The following is a 27,788-nucleotide window of genomic DNA, read 5'->3' as shown; positions in this document are numbered from 1 at the left end:
ATAAAGAAATAATCATTTTATCGTGCATCAGACTATTTCATGGGGATGTCACAATGGCAAGGGGCCTAGTATAAAAATTAGAGGATGGGGTAGGGCAGCAAAGGAAGTAGCAGCATCCCGAGCTGGGGCTTATCCAGCCCTAGGCCTCAGAGGACATCACCTTTGTCTTGTGGAGACTAGTGGAGAGGGTTTCGGGCAGGACTTGGATCCTCCGGCCAGCTTCTAGAGTGGGTGGGCTACGTCAGGTATGTGCTGGTTCCACCTCTTTATTTGGGACACTTTGGATGTAGGTGTGTCCAAGGAAGCTCCGTTTTCCTGCAGCTGTGGGTCCCTTCGGCCTTTGGGTTGCTGGTGGTGGCAGCAGAAGGGTTGGGCAGAGGTTCCTAGAATCTAGTCTCCTTTACACAGGTCATACCCTTCAGAAGCCCAGAATGGTCAGCCTTGAGAGAGTCTCCAGGCAGGTGGAAAGGTGATGCCTGTGAGCGGACACAGACCCTCTCACTTCTTCTGGGGCACTATCTGTAATACCAGCATCCAACCTGGACCTAGCAGTCCCCTGGCTCTGGGCACAGGATCCGGGGTTGGGGAAGAGTGCCTCTGCCCTGTCTCTGCAGGGGGAGGGGTCTCCCCTGTTTCCTTTGTCTGGGTCTGGCCTTTGCCAGTGAGGGCTAGCATTTTCCCTGGCACTGAGCAGACAGCTGAAGAGAGCCTGCCAGAGGAGCAGTGAGCCCAGCTGGGCCGCTGTGGGGACACTTAGTGGGCTCAGCTTTCATCCACATCAGAGCCTGCCCGCCCCACGATTACCCCTCATTCCAGTGTGGCTGCAGCATCTCACTTGGTTTTGGCCTTCTTCGTGGATGGACATTGAGCAGAGAGCTTGGCTGGGGGCCAAGGGTGTTGACCCTCTCAGTGAGGGAGCCAACACCAGGAGGCACAAACCGCAAGGCCTGGAGGAGAGTTTCTACAGGCTGGAGCCTGTATTCTCAAACTGGGACTTTGAATTCAGACGTGGAACCCTGGAGCCAGGAGCTTGGGGTCTGAGAACCTCCGGTGGGGATCTAAGAACTCAAGATCTCAAACCAGGAGCCTGGCGCCCCATTAAGGGGGCAGCTTGGAGACTGGGCCTCCGGTGAGCTCCTCTGGAGGTTGGGAGCCCTCCTGAGAAGCAGCAGCGGGGTCAGGCCGAACCTTGCTGTGTGCATGTCCTACTCACACAGGTTGGCCTTGTGCTCCTACCGGTTTGCTGGGCATAGGGCTGGGCCCAGGCTGCCACTGCTTTATCTGGGAGACTCTTCCTCTGTGCCCAGGGTCCCTGGCGGCAGGGGTGCCTCAGCTGCTGACCCCCTCACTTCATCAGCCCTCTAGCTGTCCACTGCTTCCCGCAGAACCTGTTGTGCCCCCTGGAACCATGTGGCCTTTAGGCCTCACCTGTAGTCTCTGGCTCCTGTTGCTTCCTGGCCCCTCTTCCTCCAGGTAGTGCCCCTCCCCAAGGCTGGGACCCAAGCAGGCCTTTGGGTAAGGTGCCCAGGAGGAGCCTTGGCTGCAGGGCTCCCCTGGCTGTGCCTCTGCAGCCAGTGTGCTCTGGGACCCGGCTGAGCATTGCCCCCTCTCCTGTAGAGTGAGCACAAGCATCTCTGTCTTGTGCACGTCCCAGGACTGTTGTGATCATCCTCTGAGATGCCCCAGTAGAGGCCCTAGAACATAGTATTTGCTCAGTAAATTTGGTTCAGTGTGTGAAGTAATGGGTGGGAAAGGGCTTTTCACTGGCCGGTTCCTCTATGGGTGTGATTCCATTCTTTATCTCACAGAGGAGCAGCACCATGAGGAGACAGGCATAGAGGTGTCCCTGCAAAGGCCCGGCTGGGACCTCTGATCCAGGATGACAGCTGGTGCTTCTGCCTGGGAGGGCCCGGGGAGTGGCGGCTTCCCCTCTGTGATGGGGAGGCTGGGTGGGCTGGGCTCCGGGGTGGGCCTGGAGCCTTCTCTTGCCCTTGTCTCCTCTGCTCTTCCTGCCTGGAAGGTTCCACAGAGACTGAACCTCCAGCTGCTCATGGAGGGCCGAAGCGAACCCTCTGCCCTTGGGCTGGTATCTGCGCACTCCCTTTCCAGGGGGCTTGAGAGACAAGGCTACAAGGCCGAAGCTGCCAGGGGTCAGGTGTGTATGTGTAGGGGTGCAACTTCCATCAAGATGGCACCGATTTCCCCTGGCCATAGGGCCACCTCCTTCCCTAGATGGCAGGGTCAGTAGGCATGTGGCGAACACTCCTTGTTACCCAGCTTAAGTCTGCGAGTAGAAAAACAGATACAGGTAACAACCGAGTGGTCAGCAGTGGCCACATGTGGACAACCAGAGGCACGGGCAAGGTCCCTTTGGTCAGTGGCAGCCACAAAGGCCCAGGCTTCAGGGAGGCCCTGCTGGTGCCCTTGGGGCCACCTGCCTGGTTTCAGCAATAAATAACATGAGGACCCAAAAACCAAACCAAAACAAAAAATACAACCAGTATCTTTCAGGGTAGGTGCGGGGGGACTGTTTAAATTACCGGCCCTCCCCGGGCCACGGGGTGGTTGGTGGCGCGGCTGCCGCAGTCACCGGCACGTGTGCAGCTCCACCAGCCGCTGGCACTGCCTGCACTTGACGAAGCAGCACCAGTGGAACTTGCAGCTGCAGCGCTCGGCCAGCTCCACCTGCGCCGTGTGGAAGCCGCGGCCACAGCACAGCAGCTCACAGCCGTCGATGGCCTTGGACGTCTTGTTGCACGTGCGGCCCCGCGTGCCCAGCACGCCGCTGCGCATGTCCTGCTCGCAGAAGTCCGGGCTGGGCTCCAAATACACCAGGTCCTCGTCCGTGTGCGGCTTGAACTGTGCGTTGCGTGGCACCAGTGCCCTGGAGGAGCCCACACGGCGCGGCTCCACCTCGGTGGCGCCATCGAACTTCTCCTTCAGTGCGTGGCCCACCTGGCGGAAGGGCGGCACGGCTCGCCAGCACGTCTTTACCTCACAGGAGCCCGACACCCCGTGGCACTTGCACTCCACCCGCATGTGTGTCAGGATAGCCTGCAGGGGACGGGGAGGGGAGAGGGCCCATCAGGAGGCGGCAGGGGCTGGGGGTCGGGGTGGGGGGAGGCCGCAGAATTGGAGAACAGTTTACTGTCCTGCATCTTCTCTGTATTAAGCACCTGCTGTATACTGGGGTGGGCGGTGAGCTGTGTTGGGGACTTGAAGACCCTGTCCCTGTCCTCGGGGCACTTGGGGTGGAGGGAGGGGAAACGCTTCAGAGGGCACTGTTAGGGGAAGCAGCGGGGGAGTGACGGGAGGGGGCCAGCAGGGCTGCTGCATCCGGGAGGAGAAGGCACGTGGCGTCGGGGGAGGCACGTGCCTCACGTCCTAGCCCTGCTACTTAGGAAGGGTGTGTGCGTGTACATATCCTCGTGGGTGCGTGTCGGGGGCCACACGCTGTTGTGACACCTGCTCACCTGGCTGCCCCGTAGCCCGCTGGCCCGCAGGAGCCCGAACATTTTCTGCGTGGCGCGCCGGGGGAGGGACGTGCCGGGGACCCCGCCGAGCCCACCCCGCCCGGTGGTGAGGTGGCAGGGGACGTGCTGCACTACCTTCCTGCCGGCCTCGTTGTTGTGGAGGTTCATGAGGGCGCGGCTGGACGAGGCCCCCTTGCTTCTCTCGCGCACGTCCACGAAGGACTGGGAGAAGGCCACGCCGTAGGCGATGTTGTCCGAGCACCCCGACCACTGGAAGCCTGCGGGGGTGCACAGTGGCCGCTGTGAGGGAGGGCGGCCCGGCCCCGCCTGCCACGCACGCCCCCTCCTGCCACGCTTACCCTGCGGGCTGACCCCGTGCACCGTCCGGTCACAGCCGCACTTCTCCAGCTCCCCGCTGCTGCACGCCCGCGTCACGGCGAAGGCCACACCTGCTGAAGAGATGGCGTACACGAAGGCCGCCTCCCGAGTCCCTGTGGGAGGCAGAGGGAGGGCAGGGCTGGGTCCCAGTGCTCGGGCCGCTCCCCCTCCGCGAGCCGTGGTACGTGGGGGCCCCCGGGGCCAGGAGGTGCTCTGAGCCGCCGCTTACACGCGCGGGTGCACATGGCTCAGCCCGGAGCGTCCGTGGGGTGAGCGCCGCACCCTACAGATGCACCCCCCGGCCCACCCGACACGGCCCCGCGTCCCCTGCTCCCAGTACGGGAGTCGGGCCATCGCCCGACGGGTGACCTGAGCCGCCAAGACTGCAGGGCCCTGCGTGCCGCGGCCCTGCCCTCCCGCTGAGGCCGTCTTGCTCCCCGATACCTCAGGGGAGCAAAGGCCAGTGCTGGGGAGAGGGTGTCCTCTGCTGCGCGGAGCTTCGCTGTGCCCGTTTCACAGACGGTGAAGGCGGGCTTGGGGAGGGGAGGGGATTTGGCCCCAGCGGCCCGGCGGCGAGGAAGTGACACCACCAGGACGCAGACCCCGCCCCTGCTGCCCGTGCGTCCCCTGCCGCCCCATGACTTCTCAGCCGTTCTATTTTGGTGCCTGCCCTCCTCGCCTGCCTGAATGGGTGTTTTGATCCTCCTAGGAACTGTGCCTCGGGGTGTAGCTGCTGTGGAGCCTCTTTCTGGGGCTGTGGGTGGTAGTGGGCGTGTGTGCGTGCACGCGTGTGTGTGAGTGTGGGGTGCGTGTGCGTGTGGCTGGCTGGGTGTGTGACCAGACAGGCCCTGCTCCTCTTCTAGGCCCTGTGAGGGCCTCTGTGTGCCCGTGACTGTCCTTCTGTCTCTCGCTGCAGTGTCTGTGTCCACAGGAGTGGAGGGGGCAGGTTTTGGCCTCGTGGTTGGCAATTACCACCGTGACACCCAGGCCTGGGCTTTTGGCTGCCCCCGGGAGCAGTTGCCGTGGTCAGATGGGAACAATCACCTCCTCTGTGCCCGTGTCTGTGGGACAGGCAGCAGAGGCCGAGCCCTGGGGTGGGGGGCAGCTCGGGCCCCGATGGCTCAGGACGCCCTGTTCTAGGTTCGGCCCTCGAGCTGGGGCTACAGCCTCCCCGCCGCTCCCTGCTGCCCACCCTCTGCCATTTTGGGCCAGCATCAGGGGGCTTGGCTGGAGCCACAGGGGCCTCGACAGCCTGAGATGGAATCTTCTCCAAGTTAATCGAGGTTAATAGCAGGATCATGTTGGTTGGTTTTGTGCTGTGGCCGCCCAAAGAGGGACGACTTTAGTTTCTGGTATTTCTGGTATTTCCAGGCCTGAACCAGCACAAATCTTTTGCCCCAAAGACTAAGGGGGAAGGGCGGCGGGAGATAGAGCAGATGGGACTGGTAGGGTGGCCCCAGCTCTTGGCCGGGCGTGGTCCTTACTTCCGTTTCTCTGGGCTTTCAGGCAGCCCCTGGTCCTCCCCGTCCCTGGGCTCCTCTCCTCCCGAGGGCCGCGGCCCTGGTGTGCAAGGCTCTCTGCGAGTTTGCTCAGGGGGACCTCTGCCTCATTCCCCAGACCCAGCGTCCATCTCCGGGGGGCTCCAGGTCCCTCTTGCCCTGGTCTCAGGAACAGGACACTCCGTTGTTCTCTGCTTGGGAGTGGGCCTGAAGGAAGAAGTTCTGGAAGGAAAATACTAATAGCAAGAGCGAAGGCTTCTAGAGCGCTCACTCTGTGCTGGGCCCTGCCTGAGCGCTTTACATCATTTACACACTCTTCACACCAGCCCTGTGAGACTTCACCCTCGTTTTACAGATGAGGAACCCGAGGCACCGAGGGGCGAAGCAACGGGACCGACAACACGCAGCCAGGAGGTCGTGGAACCACTATGGGAACTCAGGCAGCCTTGACGTTGCCCTCCTCACCGAGCCCGGAGCCCCCAGGAATACACGTGCAGTGGATCTCTTCCCACCTCCTTCCCACCAGCGAGTGAAGCCAAGAAGGGCTTTCTTTGGTCCGCCTGAAATCTCATGTGCCATGTGCCATGGGCCAAGTCCGGTCCCTTTTGTGGGCTCTTCCCTGGGGATGCCGAGCAGGGGGCCTGTGCTCGGCCAGGAGGCCCCAGAAGGCCCCAGAAGACCTGGGGAGTGTGGCTAAGCCATCATGCCCTCAAATCCCACAGCAGTGGCCCTGTCAGCCTTTTCCAGCTGGCTCCGGGTCCCAGCCCTTGGACTCCAGGGCTGCGGCCCCTCTTGGCTCCTCCCCTCTGCCTGGGTGCCCAGGCTGGAGCCTCGCTCGCTAGAGAGGTGCCTGACAGAGACAGAAGAGGACGGTGGCGCGCCCGCAAACGAGGCAGCGGGAGGCCCCTCGTGTCGTGCAAGATAGCTGCTCCCTGGTCGGGGGTTCAACTGTTCCAGCTGCAGCAGGGAGACAGACCTGGCTTTGTCCTCCTGGGACATCAGAGCTGGCCGTCAGGCAGGATTCTGGAAGGTGCCAGCAGCTGCCCGGCCACCGCCTGCCTCTTCCATAGAGCCATTTGCCCATCCCGCAGCCAGCTCCTTTCTTCCTCCTCCCCTGGCTCCAATGTGGGTCCTCTGGGTCCCACCTCAGGGCCATTTTTCTGAGATGCTGAGGTGGCCTGGGGCTGGGAATTCAGAGCTGTCCCGTGGGCCCAGTAGTAACCACCCTTTCTGAGGGCCTACTAAGTGCCAGGGCCTTTCCATACGCTGTCCACGGCTCATGACAACCTTAGCACCCGGCTCTCCCCGGCGCTGCTCTGTGGAGGAAGGAGTGAGGCTGTCAGCAGCTAAGTGGGAACAGGCGCTGAAGCCTGTGTGACTCAAGGCCCGTACCCTTCTGAGCACGTCATGTGCGATGTCTCTCCCAGATGTTGGAAGGAGGGACTCTGGAGTGGTAAGAAATGTTTGGAGGAGAAGCCGCGGATGCTGAGTTGGGCTGGAAAAGAAGCCACGGGCATGGTGATCCCCTGGGCACCAGGCCGATGTCCCGGGGGAAGGGCCATTCAAACATAACTCAGTTTCCAAAGCTTCCATCTCCCTGGGAGATGGGGCAGGACAGGCACTGGTCCCTCAGAAGGACATTGCCCCGTCCTGTCCCCTTTCATGCTCCCAGCCTGCCTTCCCAGTTTCCTTTGTTCTCTTAGCTGCAAAAGCTCACCTTTTCTTGAAACCACCTCCAGGAAGTCTCTTGGGATGTGAGAGACCATGTAGGACAGGGGAAAGAGTAAATTAAGACTCTTACTAGTGGCATGACCGTCCTCTCTGAGCCTCATTGTCCCAACTCGAACAAGGGGAGGAGAGTGCCGCCCAGGCTGGCCAGACCCCACACTTCCTGCCCAGCATCTCGGGCCTCCCAGGGCTGCCGGCGCTCTTGCTGGCCTGCCTGCCCCCAGGACCAGAATCAGGCCGCAGGTGCTTTTATTTTCTCAGTGTCTTGCGTATTTGTGTGTCCTCTGCAGCCAGACTGGAAGCTCCCGGGGCCAGGTTGTGCCCATACTTCTCCTTTGCCCCCCAGCACCCAGCACAGGGCTGCACACACAGCAGCCCTCGGAGACAGGAGTGGGTTATTGGGAAAGAGTCTGGATAGGGCTCAGGCCGCAGGCCTGAGATCTACTCCTTGCTCTATCACTTCCTAGATGTGTGATTTCAGTTTTCTTGTCCTCAGAATGGGGCTAATAGTCCTGACCCCAAGAGGTGGTTATGGGACTCTAATGAGGTAAAATCTAGAACATGCTTAGTCAAGTCCCTGGCACATAATGGGCACTCGAGACATATTTTGTGATTATTGTCGTGATTAATGCCATTTTATTCATTTGCTAACAGATGTCAGTAGGGCACTTAGTGGGCTGAACGCTTCCTTGGGGTAGAGATACTTCCTTGCTTGCTCCCCCACCACTTATTGGTCACCCGTTGTAAGCCAGGCCCTATGCTACACACTAGGGCTACTGAGGTGACTTTGTCCTCAAGGAACTCCTGGTGACGGAGGATCTCTGGGAACCCACCCCAGCCCACCTGTAACTAATGATGACACCAAAAGGCTGGCCTGGAGGTTCCCCAGAAGGAGGGCACATTCTCAGCCTCATGGGGCTCACCATGATGCCAGTACTGGGGATCAAGGTGAGAGCAGAGGTTTTGGTAAGTCACAGCCTGGGACTGAGAAGCCCTCACATCTTAAATCCAGGCTGATGTTACCACAGTCACTAAGGAAGGCGTCTAGATGACGTTAGACACGCAAGGGACGGAAAGGCGGGTCTGGGTTCGAATCCTCACTTTGCTTTGGCCAGTGCACTGCATCACCTCCCTACCATGGCAGCCAGAGGCTGGAGGGCCTCGGGGCTCATGGAGTCCCCTCTCTCGGGACAGGCCTCTGTCAAGGTCACAGAACAAGATGCGAAGAGACACGGCGTTACCCACAGATGGAGGGAAGAGGAGAGGAGTCTGCAGTGCCTTTCTCACCTCCGCCTGCCATGCTCAGGCCGGCCTGCTCCGAGAGGCCTGTATATATCCTGCTCTTGGTGACCTTGAACTTCTGCCAGACTCTATGGCTTCGCCCTCCTATCCTCAAATCCTTTTTATTCATTCGACATGTATTTATCAGTTACCTACTATGTGCAGGTGCTGCTCTAGATTCTGGGACAAAGCAGTGACTAAGATGTAGAGAGGACATCCCACATCTGGTCCTTAACCCCTGCTTGGCCAAGAACTGCCACCTGCCCCCATTCCTGGGTGCCCTGGGTGCTAACCTCTCCAAATTTCTGCTAGATTGTCAGCCTAGAGCACACAGTTTGGCCCTCAGTCACTCGCTGTCCTCATCGGTCACCATTAGCTCACGTCAAGCTCCCCTCCGTAGGCCAGGAACAGGGTGACCTCCGCTGCTTGGGGGTGTGGGGTGCAGGGCTGGAGGCTAGGAGACCTCAGGCAACATCAGCCCGGGGGTCCTGGGGAGCCAACTAGCCCTTCAGAGGCACCATCTCTGTCTGGCAGGAATCCCAGGAGGTGGGTCCTGGGATTGTCCCCACAATTGTTCCCTTATGGGAAGGATGCTAAGGCTAGGAGAGGGGATGGACCTTGCCTGAGATCTCAGAGCCAAGAGTTGGCAGGTCCCGGAGTTGGGTGTATCACCACCCTCAACTTGCTGAGCCTCCCTTTTCGGCAGTAAAGTGGGGGACACCACCCCATGTTCAGAGTTGTCCTGAGGGCAAGATAGCACAGGAGGCTGTCAACGAATGGGGTTCCTTTTCTTCTCCAAGGATGGCCTGGCTCCTGGGCCTCCTCCAATGTCTGAGGCCACGATCCCAGCCAGGCAGCTCACGAATGTGGGCACCAAACCAAGCTCTCCCTTGCCATCACCCCAAAAGCTGGTGGCCTCAAAGAAGGCCTACCCAGACTGGCTGCTGCTGTGGCTGTCCCCAGTGACAGCAGCTGGTGATGGGCACGGCTCTTCTTGGGCCAGGGTGTACACTAAGTGCTGCCACACACTGTGTCACGGGACCTTCGTGACAGGCCCTATGTGCTCGTCTGACAGGCGAGGACACCGCGGCTCAGAGTGACAACCCCTCACCCATGGTCTCGGCTGCTCCTGCGCCCCCCTCCCCACCCCGTCCCTGCAGCTGCCTCCTCGGCCCTTGGCCCTTCTGAGAGCAGCACCTTGTGCCGGCCAAGCCCCTCTTGTTCAGTGGAGACAAACTAAGACTCTCCCAAGAGGACTTTCACTAGGGAGGAACACGAGAAATACAAGAGTGAGGAGATGGACGAACAGAAGAGCTCGGACTCCTCCTCCAGACACGCCTGACGTCTGCCTGGTGGGGCCGGCCTGGAGTGTGGGTGCCTTGACTCGGCCCTGGGGGCGCCGGACGCTCGAGCAAGCCGCTCAGACTTCAGTCCAAAGTGGGTTTCGGCCACGCCTGGAAGGATTCAGTGTTGCCCCAAACTTGCAGAGCCAGGGATGGGCCCTTCTTTGGTTCCTGCTGCAAACACCGGTGAGGAGGGCACTTCTCCGCGGGGCTCCTCCCCGGCCTCAGGCCAGCACCGACCCCCATGCCTCCCCTTCTACGCCCTTTTGAGTCCTTGCCCAGACTTGCTCTCTGTTACTGGATGACATTCACTGGCTGTCCCCTCCGTGCCAGGCTGTGCCGTGTGCCGGGAAACAGGTGCATGACACAACACCTGGCCATGGAAGGGTCAGGGTTCAGGGATCGGGGAGCAGGGTGAGGGGACAGGCATTGCAGTTTAGCCTAGAAGGTGTAATGAGGGGTGCCTGGTGACTCAGTGCTAAGCATTTGACTCTTGATTTCAGCTCATGATTACAGGGTCGTGAGATCGAGCCCTGGGTGGGGCTCCACGCTGGGCGTGGAGACCACTGAAGGTTCTCTCTCCCTCGGCCCCGTCCCGACACTGCGCATGTGCATGCGCCCACGCACTCTTTTGCTCAAAAAATAAAAATAAATAAAAGGTGTAATGGAAGGTGTGTGAACACAAATGGTTTAGACGTGTGTGTGTGTGTGTGTGAGGTGTACTAAGGGGCAGGGAGAGAGGTTGAGAAAGAGAGAATTTGATAAGGCAGGTGGGTTAAAATGTGAACACTTGGTGAATCTAGGGAAAGAGTATTATGGGAATTCCCCTTAGGAAAAACCAAGCTCACACATACAGAGAACAGGCTGGTGGTTGCCAAAGCAGGGGTGAGGAGGTCGGGGAGACGGGTGGGGGCTGGGGGACGGGGTCAGAAGGTACAAACTTCCAGTTACACAATAGTAGCTCCTGAGGATGTCAGGTACAGCGTGGTGACTACGGCTAATAATCCCATGTTGCAGATGTGAAAGTTGCTATGAGAGTAGGTCTTAAAAGCTCTCATCACAAGAAAAAAAAATGTGAAAAAAAAAGGAATAAAAACGTGTAACTGTGTGTGGTGATCATAATATATACAAACGTGGAGTCGTTACGTTGCACACTTGAATGTAATGTTGTGTGTCGATTATACCTCAATAGAAAAAGAAAAGTAAATCCATCACTTAGAGGTGGGGAAAAAAACTTTGTAATTTTTCCCGGTAAGCTTGAAATTATATCAAAACAAAAAAACACCGGAAAAAAAAAACCAAAAAAAACACAAAAAGCAAAAAAAAAACCCAAACCACCCTACCCCAGCATGAGCAAAGAGCTTCAGAGCCCAGAGGAAAAAGCAACCGCCGGGGTGTAAGAGCTGGGAAGGCACAGCAGGGAGGGGAGCGCTGAGCTGGCAGAGAAAGGGGGGTGAGTTTTTGGGGTGGAGGCAACAAACAGCACGTGCAAAGGCACGGGGCCTGGCACACGGGAACCCTGCCGATCCGGCCACCAGTGCACCTACGGCTCCAAGCACCCGCTGCACACGAGGCTAGTATTTGGGCCTCCCCAGGCGGTGGCCCCAGGGCCCGGCCGTGCACCGTCGTCCCGGGAAGACCCTCCTCGACGCGGCTCCTCACTGGGTCTCCGCTGCTTCTCCGGAGCAGCGACATCCGGTCACGGCAAGCCCGATGCTGCCTTTTTGGTCTCTGCCAGCTTCCAGGAGAATTGCTTCCAAATTTCGATCACAGTTGGTTCCCGACAACATCCGAACGCTCTGCCACGAGCCCGGCAGCCCTGGCCGTCCGGGACCGCAGGTGCCAAGACAAAGGTTGGCCCAGGCTGTGCCCTCCCGCCGCCTCGCGGGTCAAAGGGCCCCGGCGACCGGGAGTGGCTCCGGAGTGTCGGTTTCACGCTCAGGAAGTAGAAACAGAGGCAGCTGGTGGCAGCCCTTCCTCGAGGGCAGCAGCTTGGCCCAGTGACCTCTCAAGGAGCCTTCCAGTTGCATGGAACGTTCCCTCTGCCCTGCCCACCTTCCTCTGGCTTAATGCCTTCTCATGTTTCTCATCGCAGCGGAGGCCCAACTCCTCAGGCCAGCGTTCTCTGAGCACCGGCCTGGCCAGGGAGGCGTGTCCCCTGTGTTCCCCAGGCTCCCACGTCCCCTCCGTCACCGCATCTTCTCGCTGTGGGCAAGAGCAAGACCCTGGAGCTGGACGGCACGGGCTCCAGCCCTGGCTCTGCGGCTTGCTTGTCCTGTGACCTCGGGCAAGTTACTTAACCTCCACGTGCCTCAGTGTCTTCATCTGCACAGTGAACGCCTATCGCAAGGGCCGGGGGAGTCGGTGTTTACGTAAAACCGTGTCTGGTCCCCAGTCTGCGCTGCTGGTGTAGAGGCCTCTGCCCCTCCTGGGCTTGACTTGACTGATCCCAGGAGGACAGAGCAGGTGCTGCTCTTCCTCGGCCTCGGAGCTGGGCATGGGGAGGCCGTCCACATGGCCCGCCAGGGTACAGACGCAGGTGGGCTCGCCCAGGAGGCCAAGGGTTGAGGTCACACAGCAGCATGGGGCTGGGGCGGCGCTGGAGCCCGGGTTCACCCTGCGAGGGACTCTGGGCCAGGCTGTCCTGTCCCCCGCCTGAGCCTCAGTTCTTTCCTCTGGAGAACGGGGACCGAAGCGCTGCGGCCCACGGCGCGCCGCCCACACCAGGAGCGGCCCCCTCGGCCGGGCTCGCGCCCCCCGCCCGCCTCCCCTGCTCCCGTGCACCCTGGCCTTTAGCTCCCTGAATGACAGGCGGCTCCCGACGCCCCTGCCCGGGAGATGCACCCCCCCCCAGCGCCCCCGAGCCCCTCCCTCACCTTGCGTCACCACCTTGCCGAAGACGGGCAGGGAGTCGAGCGTGGAGCAGTTCCAGCGCCGGTTCCGGAACTGGTACTGGCACTCCTCGATGGCCAGCTGGGCGCCCCGGCGCACCGAGTCCATCACCTCCAGGTTCCGCTTACACATCTGCACCTGCCTCTGGATCAGGCCCTTGAGCTTCTCGCACGTCTCCTCTTCCGAGATGCTCCCCACCGAGGACAGCTTGGCCAGGTACCTGGGGAGAGGGCGGGGGGTGGAACGCCGTGCAGTGCTCCTTCCTCCTCCTTCCACTGCCAGGCGCAGGCTGTGCCCAGCCCATGGCTCTGGGAACCGCCTCATCCCGCTGACGGGTCCCGGCTATGACTCCTGGAGCCAGGGACAGACCCCCTTGCCTGGCTCTTGGGACCAGAGGGGGAAGCACCGTCTTGCATAGGAAAGCCTCTTCCCCAGCCAAAGCAGGCCAAGCCCCGGGAGGGACACGGACGGAGCCCCCATGGGACCCCTCCTGGCCGGGGGTGCTGCACTGGTGTCCGTGCCCTGATGCTACCTCAGATCTGGGCCCTGGGCTCTGGCCCCTTCCTGTCCCTCTGGCTGGGAGGCCACAACCACTGCCCTGTGTCTCCCCACTACCCTGCCCCACCAGGCAAGGACCCCAGTGACCTAAGCCCACCTTCTGGCTGCAAGACCAAGCCACTGCCAGCCACATCTCGGGGTGCCAGATGGAGGCCAGCACCAGGGCTGTGCAGCTGGGGGACTCGGGCCAGCGCAAGGATGGTGGCAGGGGAGGAGGGCTTCAAAGACCAAGTGTGCCGTGCTCTTCCCTCAGCCCCTTGAGTTTTTACAGCCTGGAGATGGGGCAACGGTGCCATGGGGTTGTGGTGAGGATCCCAAACTAGGTCATCTGTCAGGGTGCCGGGGACCAGGCCTATGGGGAGAAGGGGGCTCCAGAGCGTCCATCTCGGGGGAGGGCAGGAGACAGCACTACCGTTCACTGAACACCCACCATGTGCCCTGCACAGTGGCAGTCCCTGCTTCCTGCTGCAGCCTCGGCCCCAGTCTATGAGGTCATAATTATTAGGCCCATTTTATGGATTCCAAAATGAAGGCTAAGAGGGTGCCAGGACCAAGGTGACACAGATAGCAGGTGCCAAGGCTGACCTGCAGCCCTCTTCAAGCCCCGAGGCCCTTCCTCCTGCCTGTCCTCCTCCGTGGCAGGTTGAGGGGCCCGGGCGGGCTCTGCGGCACCGGAGGACGGACACTGTGGTCTGGGCCAGGAGGCGAGGGAGCTGGGAGCAAGACGCAAGAACGCTCGCCAGGATGGGAGCAGAGCCAGGGAACGGCCATCGGAAGAAGCGGTCCCTCTCAAGGGGAAGAGGTATGCATTAACCGAACACCTGCTAGGTTCAGGTGTTTTGGGTCATGTGGAGGGACCGGCTCAGGGTCACCTGGCTTGTGAGGGCAGATCTCGATTGAAGCCCAGGTCCGATAACCCCACGACTGTGCTCCAACCACTGCCCCTCAGCCTGTCCCTGCTCCCCACTGGCATCCTTGGCCAGGGCCACGTGCGCCTAGTAGGTGCCCAAGTAGCAGCTGAACGGCGGAGGAGGGCTGAGGAGTGGACTCTGAACGCCTCCTCCCCCTTTCCCTGCCTCCGCTTCCACCCGTTCCGTGGGAGATGATCGGCTCCCTCCCAGGGCAGGGCTGTCGGGGGCTGCCTTCCAGATTCCTGGAGTACAGAGTACAGAGAGTCGCACACTTAGGGAATGTTCCCTGACACATAGTCTGGTCCAGACCCCTCCTTTTACAGGTGAGCACAGAGAGGGAAAGGGGCCTTCCCACCACCTCCCAGGAGGAAACCCAGACCCTGGCTCTCCCCTCAGGCTCAGTCACACTGCTCAGGAGCTGGAAACACAAGAGAGTGGGCATCCTGCTGCCCTGACTCTATTAGTGAACCAGTCACACACCCCCAGGGCTTGGCCAGGAACCCTGGTCTGGGGGGAGGGAGGGTGCTTTCCAGGGCACAGGGGCGAAGATGCTGTTGCATCTATGAGGGAAACTGCACGAAATTTCTTGTCCAAAGAAGGATCAGAGGGGAAGGTCACCACTCTCTGGGACACGGTTTTCTCATCCGTAATGCAGGGAGCTTAGCGCTGCTTCTGGCTAAGTCAAGGAACTGTCATCAGGGCAAAAGGGGTCCTGTGTGTGTGTGAAAGATGGTCTGACAAGGGGTCTGAGGCAGTGGGGCAGGAACTCGCCATCTGTTTGCTGAAAGAGGTGAATGAATGGAGAGCAGATGGAAAAATCCGCAGAAAGCCCCGTGGAAATGGAACTTAGGACCGGGCTAAGGACTTTACTTACATTATTGCATTTAGCCTCTCAGCAAGCCAATGGGCTCTCATTTTATACAGGAGGAAACTGAGGCACAGACAGGCGCAGCCAAGTAGTTTGCCTTGTGCACAAGATCAGCCAGCGAGTAAAAGGTTTTGAACTTGGACTCGGTTTTGCCTGACTTCAAAGCCATTGGCAGACACACTGTTGCTCTAAGCGGCCCAAGGACTAGAACTGACCGCCCTGGGCAGAAGCCGCTGGTTGGCGGGCTCGTGGGACCTAAGGATGCTGGTCCGGGTGCAGCCGGTGGGCTGCCCGCTGGTCACAGGCTCCCCGCCCCCGGAGGTGCGTGAGCAGCAGGTGGATCCTGTTTGTCAGGTGCGTGGGTTGGACCAGAGGGATGGTCCTCAAATCTGGTTGTGCATCGAAACATGTGCGGGGTTTGCCGAAAGCGCAGGTGCCTGGGCCTCCCTCCAGGCGGGGCTGGGTGGGCATCTGGGCTTTTCACACATTCCCAGGAGCATCTGTGAAGCCAGACTGGCACGGGAGAGCACTGCAGGGGAAGCTCTTGGCTAACCACGGCGGCGTCTCCGCCTGCACCCGAGGGAGATCTGAACCCGGGACCCACTTCCCTCCTCACGGTCACATCAGCCACCCCCACCCCCAGCTGTGGGGTCTGAGTCTAGCTTTCTTTATCCGAAGTGGAGATAATGGATCCTATCCCGGAGGGCTGCTGTGAGAAATCAAGGTGATCTGATGCGGCTGGTGCAGCTGGGCTCAGCCGGGCACGCCGCAGGTTGCTGTAACCGTGAGGACCCCCCTTCCCCGGCAGCACGGCTGAGTAGGAGGTGGGTGGTCTTGGGCTGAGTCGGCCCGGCCTTCCCTTCCTCCCCCATGTTCCCTGCCTCCTGGGGGACCTCCCTGTCGTCTCTACCAGGTCCTGCCTAGGGGATGCACAGAGACCCGTAGGGTCGGGGCAGGAGCCTGAGCCTCCTAGAGGGGAGACAAGTGCCGGGGGTGGGGGGGATGGTTAAGGTGCATCCGGAAGGGGAGGGCGCACACTTGGCTCCTCAACCCTGTCTGGGTGCTTCCCTTGCCTGGGCCAGCTGGGGAAAGGGGGTCCCCTGCGGAGCTCGTCCCACCGGGTGCTCTCGGCCTGCAGGGGGCGCCAAGAGCCCAGCTACTGGCCGGGGGCCAGGTCCACGTTTGGGAGGCGGCGAGCCAGCGAGGGCACAAGGAGTTGGGTCTCACGTTGGGTCCTTTCCTGCTCAGGCCCAGGCCTGGCCTCTTGGATAAGGGTGGGGGCCCCTATCCCCCGAATGACATGGGGGCACAGAGCTGACTACCCATCTCAGCCCCTGCTCCCTCTGCGTCCAGCCAAGGGGCCGGGTCAGGATGTCCGGGCTCCCGGCTCCTGGTGAAGGGAGCTGTTCAAGGGCGGGGGTTCTCTGGGTAGGGACAGCAGGCTGGGGAGGCCTGGCTGAGCCACCAGCCCACAGTGTGACCTTGGGCAAATCCCCATCCACTTGGAGCCTGTCTCCTGGTGGGGACAGTAAACTGGTAGGTCTGTGTGGCCGTTCCCACTGTCAGAGTGGCAGTCCTCCTCCTACAGACGGGGACCGGGGGCGGGGGCCTGGCCAGGCGGATACACGGAGCCCCTACGGTTAAATGAGAAATGAGGTAGACCGGAGGAGCTGCCCACCCCTCTCTCCTAGGTTCAGACTCAATGAGGGGAGGCAGCCTGAAATAACAGTAGTAGGGCTTTAGGGGTGAGCTGCTGGGCTGCCATGGCCGTGAGTCACTGGGACAGCTTCCAGGAAGAAGCTGAGAACCCTCTTCCGCTGAGGAGCGTGCCTGCCCCTACGGCTGGCACCAGTGCCACCCCCCAGCCCCTGCTTCATCTGGCTCAACAGCTGTCCCCTTCCGTGCCCCGGGGGGCACAGCTCCACCCCACCCCGACACTCCCAGATCCCAGGGTCTTGCCTGGGAAGGGGTGGCTGCTGTGGCTGGACACGCAGCTGGGGATGGCGTGGAGAGAGTGGGGACCCCAGGTCCCATTACAGGTCCTTGCCCGGATGGCTTGCCTGTTCTGGTGTCTGGTTTGGGGGCCTGGCCTCATTTTACAGAGGAGCAAACCGAGGCCCAGAGAGGTGGAGTGACTCGCCCCAAGTCACGCAGCCAGTGAGTGACCGGGAACTCGGTCTCGCCCTGTTTGACGGCTGCGGGGGCTGACAGTGCCTTGAGCGGCCCGTCCAGCGTGGCCTCCTCCGTGCCTGGCACGGCACATGGCACACAGAAGGCGTTGGGTAGATGCCTGCGGCGGATGGAGGGTCTGTCGCCTCCTGGCAGGGCCCCCAGGGTAGGGAGGGGCAGGGGTGAGGAATAGGGTGGGGGCTGCCCTTGCCTATCAGCCTGCTGAGCGCTCGGAGACCGTGAGGGGTTGGCCCTCTGGCCCTGGGGGCCTCGGAAAGCCCCTCCCCGCACCCTAAGGTGGCCCTGCTTTCTCCCCAGAGATACATGTGCCACTCCATGACCCCGGGGCCGGGCCGGGCTCCAGTGTTGGCTGCACAAGCCACTCTGGGGAGACAGCGCCTCCCGGGCGCGCTGTGTTGGCTGTCACTGGGCTGGGCTGGCCAGGCCTGCGGAGGGCCCCGACCATCTCTGCTTCTTCCCCCGTTCTGGTCGCCTTGCCCCAGCCCAGGCTCCTTCCTGCCCCTGCTGAGGACAGGCGTAGCAATTTGCCACCTGCTGCCCCCCCCCGCCCCCGAACTCTAGCCACAGCCCTGCCATCGATCAGGTTACCCTGGCAGCCCGGGCCGCCCCGGCTGCCGCTGCCAGGCAGCCCGTGCCCCCATTTCCTCAAACGGGGGGCTGCAGGTCCTGCAGGCTCCTCCCAGGAGGCCCTCCCCGCCGGCCCGTATGCGCAGCCTGCATGCAAGGCTGGAGGGCCCTGGCCCTGCCAGGGAGATCAGATCCTCTCGGCCACCTGCTGTTTTCATTAGAAACTAAAATTAGCTGGGCTTGTCCCAAGCTTTTCCAGGTTTGCTTGCTTTTTAAAAAAAATATACAAATTCCTAGAGGAAAATCCGCACCTCTCCGACTCCTCTCCGGCTCTTACTCTGCGCGTCCAGAGCAGAGGGGACGGGAAATAGCTGGAGCGTTTGGGAGGCCAAGCAGATCAGTGTCGTGGGTCCCGGCCCCGCGGGTGTCCAGGTGGGGGCTGGGACGCCAGCCCAGGCCTCTCTGCCCCCTCCCTCTGGCCTCCCTGCCTGCCTGGGCCACATTTAGAGCCTCCTCAGGAGTGGCAGTGCCTGGGACACCAGGGAGGAAGGAGGCCAAGCCGGTGGGAGGAGGAGCCGGAAGGAGCCCGAGAGCCTGCCCAACAGCGAGCCGCCCGGCGAGACCCTGCCGGGTGAAGCACCCGAGCCGCAGACCCCACCCAGGACCGCCCTCTCCCCGGGGGCAGCGGAGCCTGGCTTCCCAGGTCCTCACCGCGCCCCTCAACTGTGCTCGGGCCTTCGGGTGCTTCTGTCCCCCCACAGTCTCCGAGCCCTGCTGCCCACTCCCCGACGTGGTCCTGTCCCGGAGACCTGTCCTTTCGTACGGCCCACAGTGTGGCGCACTGTGCAAGGGAGAGACGGCCGACTGGGGCAGAATCCCGGCTCTGAGTTCCCAAAGGCAAATTAGTGAGCATCTCCGAGCCTCGGGGTCTTCATCCGTAGAATGGGGAAAACAATAGGGCTTGCCTCGGGAGGCTTAAGTGGATTAAAGGGTCACACAGTAGACACTGCCCCCCTCTCGGCCGCCTTATTACGTTATATCATATCATTATGGCCTTCATTAAGATGTTTACGCCATCATCATCGTCACCATCAGCACCGCCGCCTCCAGGCCCCTTCCTGTTGCCTTGAGCTGGGCCCTCTGCTGGACCGCAGACCATCCTGCTCATTGGTCTTCTTTGGCTCCTTCTACTCTTTCAGACCTGGGTTCTCCAGCCTGAGGGAAGGACACACTCCTGCTGGGAGCGGTGGGTCACTTCAGCCTCCCCCCCAACTGGACGGAATCTCCAGATGGAGCATGTGCAGCAAGAGGATGTGTGCCAGTGACTCGGGCCCATCGGATGGACCCTCCAGGGACCAGGAGTCTGAGAGGTAGGACGGAGGGGAGGGCTGTTAGGGGATCAGAGGCTGGGACACTGGGGTGAGGAGACCAGGGACAGTGGGGCCCAGAACAGGCTCAGTGTGCCCCGGGGGACTTGGGAGCCCTTTGTGGGATGAGATTGGCTGGACGGGAGGGACCTTCCGTCCCTTGTCACCTGTGCTCTTCAAGCAAGTCACATGCTTGACTATATCCTTGCTGCAGCCATGCAGGGTTGGCCAGGAGGGTGTCATCCCCTCCATTTTAGAGATGAGGTTCCGGGAGGCACGAGCTCAAGGCCGTGCAGCCAGTCAGGGGTGGTCAGCACCTAGATCATTCTGGCTCCTAAGCCTGGGCTGGCGGATCAGACTCTGAGGATGGCCCAGGGTGCCCGGGGCATGACGGTTCGGCAGTGACAGTGATTTGAGGAAGGTGGCTCCATTCTTTCACTGATGAGTGGGTCGGGGTCCCAGGGCTTTCCTGCACCCCAGCAAAGGCGTCTATACCGCTCTCAGGTGCCAGGGCTACTGGGGAGCGAGGGGTCTCAGTGGGGCTGCCTGGACGGCGTTTGGCCTGTGGTCTCGGCAGCTTCTGGGGCTGTGGAAGGAGTTGCTGCCAGTGGCCCGAAGCCCCCAGTGGGGCAGCCGGTGAGGAGGGGCCAGCCTTGGAGACACAGCGGTTGTGGGGTGGTGGGTGCAGCCTCCCTCCACCTTCTCCCCAGCCTTGGTGGAACTCGGGAGTCCTCGATGCTCAGGTCAGGTCCCAAGTCCCTTTCCTCGGAGGTTCAGGGGAACGATGGCCTTTCCTGGAGCCCAACCCCCACTCCTGTAGCTCAGGGTACGATTCCCCTTCTCTCTGTCTCCTGGGATTCCTGGCTTCCTTGGCTCCCCATCCTCAGAAGCCTCAGCAACCCCATTTTTTGGGGTCCTTTTTGCTTCCAGTTTCCATTACTTCCCACCCCGCCACACCCCAGCTCTCTACATGGCATTCCCGAGGGCTCCGTGCCCCCACCTCCTGCGCGGGAGCCCCCATTCCACATCCCATCTCGTAGCATGTGTTCCTGGGGAGCGGGTGGCCGACACACCCAGGACGTAGCCACTCGGACCCGAGCCTGGAGGGCCCCAGAGCTGGGCCAGGATGTAGGACTTTTCCTTCTCTCCGCGGGGCAGGTGTGACTGTGGGGGTGAGTGAGTGTCACACTGAGGGCACTTCCTGACCTTGCCTTGCCCCCTCATGTGGCAGCGGAGAGCTTCTCCCTTGCAAAGACCCACCCAACTCTTGTCCCCGAGAGCCGCTGAACTGTTGAACTGTCCTCCCGAGCTCTGCGAGGGAGCTCGGGGGGCGGGAGCCGGGGGAGCTCGGAGGGCGGGTAAAACCCCAGCTGGGCTGTCCAGGGCGGGTGCTGGCTTTCTAGTGGGTTCCTTGGCTTTGGTGGATCCCTTCTGAAGGCCCCGTTCTGGGAGATCCTGTGGTCAAACTCGCACCCCCATCCCAACGAGGCAGCCAGGACAACTTGGGCTCCTTCCTTGCTCCATTGCTCCTAACCTCCCCCAGAGGATGACTGGCGAGGGTGTGGGCTGCAGGGAGAGCCCTGGGAAGACCGCCAGGAGACCTGGGATGGAGCTCCAGCCCTAGCACTAATGTGCTGCGACCCCACGTGCCTAGCACAGTGCCTGGTGGCGTAGTCTCCACAAGTGAGCATCTGACAGGATTGAACGGGGCTTACTGGGCATGCCCCTGCTTGGGGGTTCACTGTTGCTGGAAGGGGCTGAACGGACAATCTGTGGGGACCCCTCGAACTCTGACAGTCACAGGGGCTGCGACCAGTCCTCTGTGCCTGGGTCCCAGGACTGCTGGGCATCCCTGATGCAAGAGGAATACCCTGCTGCCGCCAGCCCTCGGGGAAGAGTTTCGACCAGTCGTACCATGATAGGTCCTGTGTGTGACCCGAGTGTGAAATAGGATCGGAAAGGACCATCCAGGAGTCACAGCAGGAAGAGGCCCCTGGAGTTGCCCTGGAAATTTCCCACAGCTTCTAATGGGCCTCTCCAAAGCTCCCTTGTGAGCGTGAGCGGCGAGCTGTTGGGAGGCTCCTTCCTCTCTGAGCACATCCCTCCCTCCTCCTACCCACCTTCCTCCCCTCTCTGCTCAGACCAGGTCCCGTCCACGGCAGGGTTCATGACTTGGTCAGGGGAACTTTTAGAACATAGTTTGGTTTCAAGTTTGCCAGGAGATGGGGGAGGCGGAGAGGGGTTTGGATGGGGAAAGGGGGAGCTGGTGGGGTCACGGCAGGGAGCGAGCCTTCTCCTGGGTTTGGCTGAATCACAGAAGATGTAGTTCGGGACTCAGAGATAAAAGCTGGCAACTCGTGTGGACATCTGGACTGCAACCATGGGGTCCCAGCTTCGCCTTCCAGCTGAGCTTGCTGAGCTCTGCCGAGCTCGTCTGCAGTGGGGGTGACCGGAATGGGGGGACAGTGGCGGGCGGCTGTCACTCGCTTCCGTGGCTCCCAGGCCAACCCTGTGCCCACTTGGCTCCGGCCAAGCCCTTCTTCCCAGGGGGAGGAACAAGAAAAAGAGGCTTGGCGTAAATGCTCAGCTTTGCAAACGCACCCACAGGGCCCGAGTTGGGCGAGTTTCAACAGGTTTGGGGAACACTGTCTTGTCAGATGCTTGCTGAGTTGCTCAATTGCTAATCCAGGGCTGAGGGAAGAAAGTCAAGCCATAGCAGACAGCTGGGTGGTTACTGCCGCTTGAGTAAACCCCTCGGGCAGAGCCTGGTCTCGGGGCCCTGCCGCGGAGGGTGGTGGCGGGGGGGGGGGAAAGGGCTTAGCCGGGCTCCAGGGGGTGCGCCCTGGCAGGGGAGCTGAGGGTCAGAGCAGCAGCCCTGCAGGTGACAGCCACACTTCCTGACACCCATTTGGCCTGTCTTATCATCACCTGAGACTCAGAGCGGTAGAGCGGAGCTTCCCTACTATTCAAGGTCTCTAAGATAGGGCACCCTTTGACAAAAACTTAAAGCCTTCTGGAGGGAACAAGCCCCTCTTCCCTTTATCCATCAGATACTGACTGAGCACCTACTACATGCCAGACACATGCCAGGCACTAGGAGACGTTGAGAGCCGTTTGTGCCACAGCCGTGGCCTTCAGGGGTTTATAACCTTGTAGAAGAACGAGCCACGCTCCTGAACTGTAGTTACACATAATACGAAACAGTCCCATACGCGGGGGATAGAAACCAGGAGATGTGGGACATGGGAGTACAAGTCAAGTTCAAGTCCTGCTTCTGACTTGCAGAATGTCCTTGGGGAAGTCACTGTACCTCTGGGCCTCTGAAGTGGGGCTAAAAAGAATACAGACTCCTTCCCCCCAAAGTGGGGAGAAGTGATGTGGTTCTCATAGGGTCATGGGCATGAAAGTGCTTTGTAAACCACTGAATCTCAACGAGGGGAGCTCTTCACCCCACCCCCCGCCCACCCCCGAGGGACATTTGGCTATGTCTAGAGCCCCCGGCTTGCTACTGGCATCTAACAGGTAGAAGCCAGGGATGCTGCTGAATGTTCTTCAATGCACAGGACAGGCCCCAAATATCAATGGAACGATTTAGGAGACTCTGGTGTAAACTATAAAGGGCTGCGGACGTGTTCGCAAATGATCCAATGTCCAGAGCCAGGGAAGGAGCTCCTAGGAGTGGAGTTTACTGTTTAGAAGGGAAGGAGAGATCCTTTGTAGCTGGGGATTGGGGGACACTTTCTGGGAGGAGATGGGCCACACCTTTACCTGTGGGGCTCCCATGGTCAAAGGAGTCATTCCCTCTGCCCCCCTTGCTGGTCAAGTAGGCACACAGGAGCTTGGACCTGAGACACACACCTGCAGGGAGTCAGATCCCGTGAGGGTGAGATTTCACCCTCCAGCCACCCTGAGGGGTGCCCCCAGACTCAAGTCCCCTGGCTACCAGGATTCGCCAGGCTGGACCTCTCTGGCTCTGTGAGGCTCTGGTGGGGGCCCCGGTTGAAGAGCAGGGCGGGTGGCTGCCTCCAATCCTACTTATGTGACCTGTGTAAGAGTACAGGCTCCCGATAGAACGGTTTGGGGTAAACAAGACCTGGGAGCAGTGGCCTGAAGGCCCATTCTTTCCACCATCCCTATAAACAAGGACACGACTCCCCCATCGCAGAGACCCTCAGCTTCCAGCAGCAGCCACGGCTGCTGTTTCCATCAGCGTGCCCGGCACCGTGCTTGGCGTGCTGTGTGCAAGGGCTTGCACTTGCCTCACAACTGCCCACGGTTGGGCGCCACTGAAACAGATGAAGAACCTGAGGCCCAGAGAGGTTAAGTAACCTGTCCGTGGTCACTCAGCTGGTCAGTGGCGGACCTGGGATGGAACCGCGGGCTGTCTCAGAGACCTGCTTCTTAGGCACCGTCCCGGACTATCTCCGAGTGCAGGATGGGCTCCCCACCCTCGTCTAGTGGGCCTCTGCTGGGGCCCCCGCTCAGTGCACCACTGCCTTCTTCAGCAAATCCACAATAAGGAAATCTTGGCTCACCTATTCCCTGACCCTTCCCAGGCCTTCCATGCGGATTTCAGAGCAATCTGCTGAGGGCTGTGGCCCAGGGGGCAGAAGAGGCTCACCCAGAACCAGCCAGCTGGGGGGCGGGGTGGGGGCGCAGAGCAGGGACTGGAACCTCAGCCTCTCAGCTCTCAGCACAACCTGTGTCGGAGGGAGCGTTCAGGGCCATTTCTGAGCCCATCTGTGGCAGAGCCAGGCCCTCCACCGGTGGCCTGTTTTCATCCATCCATCCCTCCGTCGGTGGTGGGAGCTGCCACAAGCTGTCAGCTCGCCCGGGGTGCTAGACGCAAGTCTAATCGACAGCTTCCAGCTTCTCTGGGCTTGCCCAGGCCTCGGGCGGTGGAGCCTTCCCAGCTCCAGGCTCTGTCCTGCCCAACAGCTGCACGCAGCGGGACACCTGGCCTCCCCCGCCAGGCCACCCGCCCTTCTGAGACAACAGGCAGCACCGTCTCTTGCAACCAGCCAGCCAGCCGACCCTGGACGGAAGCCTGACTCCAGGTACTGGAAGGGGAATGGACACCCCGGCCTGGCCCCTCTGAGAGCACTGCCAGCCTTCCTCTTGGGGCCAGACCTCCATGGTGACTCACACGTGAAAAGATAGTGCCAGCCACCATGCCTGGAGGGACATCTGCCTGCCCAGAGCTTTTCCTTCTAGGGGCAGCTTTCGGGTCAGATGCCCCTGCCATTCACCAGCTGGGTGACTTTGGGCAAAGACCTCTGTGATCCCCAATCTTCCCATCTGTGGAATGGGATTCAGATGCTGTCAGGATTTAGATAGTACAGTGGGAGCTAGTGTAATAGTATTTACTAGTATCGTCACGATTCTGCTACCTTCAGGCCAAGTCCCCTCTGTGACCGCTCCGGCTCTCGCTGACCCCTTCCTCTGACGGCAGTAGCATGCGCACCGTTCCACCCACTCGTGGTTTTGCTTTTATCCTGTCTTTCCAGACCCCAAGGTCCTTGGAGGCCGGGCTACGATGCTGAGTCCCCCCACCCCCCGAGCTGGCTCAGTCCCTGTTGAAGGGATGGAGGTGGCTAATAAATACAAGGCAAACAACCCGGTCTTGGAATGTGCCCAGAGCTCTCTTCTCCATCACGGCCTCTCTGGTTTGGTAGGGGTCCCAGGAAGCCCCTTATTCTTCCTGCCTTGGGCGGGGCAGAGACCCTTGGCTCGGGGCCCGGGGTGGAGCAGGAGTGAGCTGGGTCATCCAGAGACCTGCTTCGTGGCAACCTGAACCATCACCACTGCACAGAACAGGTTTGCCAACCTCTCTTCTCCCTCCAGGCCGCCCCTCCTCACCCCGCCCCCCTTGATGCAAGCCCGAGAACCGACCTGTTGGAATTCCCCGTGGTTCGCATGACCCAAAACCGGGGCTGCCTCCCTGGCTGGGACTTTGGGCTTGGATGTGGCTGAGGGTGGGTGGTGACACCACCTGGGCCATACTGGCTTGACTCGGGGACCACTTCGGGGCAGGGGTATGTCACTGCCTGGGAATCGGCACTTGGGTTCAGTTCTCCACTCTGGGTTTGGGCAAGTAGCTTCCCCTCCTGGGGCCTCAGTTTCCTCATCTGTAGGAGCTCAAACACTAGATGCCCTTGAAGGACGTTCCACTGTGGATGTCACTCTCTTCCCTGAAGGCCCTGGTCAGACTCTTGGCACTGCCACTTCTTTCTCTGCCTTCTTGTAGCCCTGGGCATTGGGTGGGTCAGACCCGCTTCTTGTTCTTCCAGACGCTCACGCTCACTTCGGAGACCCTGGCTCTGAACCCAGGCTTTCAAGGGGGCAGCTCCAGGGACCACAGACCCCCTGAATCCAAATCAGCTCCCCTCCTCAGCTAGGTGGCCTAGTCCTTGCTCAGGAAGATGGCCTGCGGGGGCAGTGGGGGGGGGTGGTGCCCAGCTTTCGGTACACTTTGCCACTACCCCTGAAGTGTTAATCAAATTAAGCCTCCAAGAAAAACAAAAGCTCTGCAGCCACTTTGGGCTGCCTTGGAGTCGCTCGCTCTCCCAACAGCTGGGAGCGTTCCACATCACCTCGGTCCCCCAAGCCCTGGGTGGCTCTGACCCCAACGAACACACTCCTTCCAGCCTGCAGGGCCCCGGCTGGCCGCAATGACCTCATAGCAACAGCCATTGGACACTCGGGGCAATTTCATGGGAGATATTTGTTCTTTAGTCTTGATGCAGAGAGAATTTTTTCCTCTCCCGCGGTCTCCATGGAAACCCCAGCTACACTGTTGGCTATCCCCCTTCCCACCTCATGCTTTTCAGATCAATACTGGAGCTTGGCTCCCCACTGGCTGCCCACAGCGGATGGGGGCAGAGCTCTGGGCAGAAGGGATTGGGGCCGGGGTGAAGTGCGGGGCCTGGTGCACCATCCCTGAGGGGGGATGAAGGATTCCAGAGTGTCCTTGCTTCCCTGTTCATCCCCTCACCAAAGCTCATCCCTCTAGAATCTCCCTCCTTCCACCTAAGACCGCCCCCCCCCTTCCCCGTCCCAGCCAACCTTCTGTCCCTCCCCTGGGAGTCCCCCGAGCCAGGCCCCGCAAGAGAGAAACAGGCAGGTCACCAGGGCCACCACCCCTCCCTGCCGCCTTAGGTGGGACGAGGCAGGGAGGTGGTGGGCTGCTGTCCCCTTGCAGGGCTGGCCGGAGTTCCTTCCCCCGGAGAGCGGAGAGTGAGGCCGGCCAGCTCCGCCGCGGGCTCCCCGAGGCCGGTGTCCCGGTCCCTTCCCTCCCTCCAGCCCTGGCTCCCGCCCCCCGAGCAGAAACAGGTCCCTGCACGCCTCCAGCCCAGCCCGCAGCGGGGCGCCGCCGGCGGGGAGCTCGCTCCGGGGCTGCTCCCGGACTTCCCGGGATGACTCTGCCACCGCGACGCACGGTCCTTCCCGGAGGCGGGCGACCTGTCAGCGAGCCTGGGCTGCACCCCGAGCCGCGCACCCCACCCGGCCGCCGCCCCGCGCTCGCGCCCCTTCGCTCTCGGGCGCCCCGGGCCGCCCATGGGTGCGGACGCCGCCGCCACCCCTGCCGCCTCGGGCTGGGAGCCGCACCCGGACAGGAGGGGTGCCCGCAGGGAGGCCCGGGGCGGGGGCGGGCGCGGGCCACGGCGAGGGCGAGGGCGAGGGCGAGGGCGAGGGCGGCCGAGGGCGGGCGAGGGCGGGCGAGACACCTGCCGGCGCCCCCGCCCGCGCCCCCGCCCGCGCCCCCGCCCGCGCCCGCGCCGCTGCCCCCTGCCCCCTGCCCCGCGCCGCCTGGCACCGGCCGCCGCCCGCCCGCCCGCCCGCCCGCCCGGTCCGGCCCGACTTACAGCCAGTTGCTCGCGGCGGCCGAGAAGACGGCGAAGACCAGGAGGCGCAGCGACCGCAGGCACGAGCGGGGGCTCATGGTGCCGCGGGCGCCCGGCCCGGGCAGCGGCTGCGGCCGCGGGGGCCTCCCGTCGGGGCGGCAGGTGGGCGCCCGGCGGGCGGGCGGGGGCCGGGGCCGGGCGGGGGCGGGGGCGGGGGCCGGGGCCGGGGCCGGGGCCGGGGCCGGGGCGCGCGGCGGGGCTCTGCCTCCGAGCCTGCCGTCAGCCCTGCCCGTGCTGCGCCCGCTGCCCGGCGCGGACCAGACTGTCAGCGCCGCCCCGGAGCCGGGATGCGGCGGAGGCGGGCGGGCGGGCGGGCGGCCGGGGGGGCGGGCCGGGGGCGGGCCGAGGATGGGGTTACCTGGGCGGGCCCAGCGGCCCGGGACACCCCCCGGGGGCGGGCCGCGGCGGCGGCGGCGGCGGCGGCGGCGGCGGCCGCCCTGGCCCGCGGGACTGGGCTCCGCGGGGGCCTCCCGGCCGTGCGCCCGGGGCACCGAGGCCCGCGGCCCGCTCCAGGCACGGCCGGCCGCGCCCGCCCTGCGCCAAGGGGCAGAGGCGCGGCCCCCAGCTGCCCGCCGGCCTCGGGGACAGGCGGGCACAGCTCCCCCAGCCCGCAGCCTCGGGCACTGCAGCGCCGCCCGCCGCCCGCCGCCCGCCCCCCGCCGGCGCCCGCAGCCCGACCCCAGCGCGCGGAGCCGGACCCACGAGCGCCGCTGCCTCTCGCGCGCGCCCAGCGGCTGGCGCTCCGGGCTCCGGGCTGCGGGCTCCGGGCTGCGGGCTCCGGGCTCCGGGCTGCAGGCTCCGGGCTCCGGGCGCTGCGCACCGGCCTGCG

The 27,788-nt window shown here is 62.0% G+C and overlaps 1 protein-coding gene across 2 annotated transcripts; it reads right to left on the bottom strand.

Moving 5' to 3' along the window:
* Position 1: 1 nt before the first annotated feature.
* On the bottom strand, positions 2–27,067 carry WNT4 (Wnt family member 4). Of its 2 annotated transcripts, none has more exons than XM_072827918.1 (5): positions 26,921–27,067; positions 12,579–12,814; positions 3,833–3,964; positions 3,609–3,751; positions 2–3,054 (listed from the first exon to the last, which is right to left on the bottom strand). In XM_072827918.1, exons 1-5 carry the CDS (start codon positions 26,995–26,997, stop codon positions 2,587–2,589), a joined length of 1,056 nt encoding a protein of 351 aa, XP_072684019.1. In that variant the 5' UTR covers positions 26,998–27,067; the 3' UTR covers positions 2–2,586. The 2 variants fall into 2 exon arrangements, with proteins under 2 accessions (XP_072684019.1, XP_072684020.1); XM_072827919.1 differs by having other exon boundaries at positions 2–2,955.
* Between the last annotated feature and the right edge of the window lie 721 nt (positions 27,068–27,788).

This window comes from Canis lupus, chromosome 5 (genome assembly GCF_048164855.1).
Source record: "Canis lupus baileyi chromosome 5, mCanLup2.hap1, whole genome shotgun sequence".
Lineage (NCBI taxonomy): Eukaryota > Metazoa > Chordata > Mammalia > Carnivora > Canidae > Canis > Canis lupus.
This window is presented reverse-complemented; position numbering and strand designations above follow the sequence as displayed.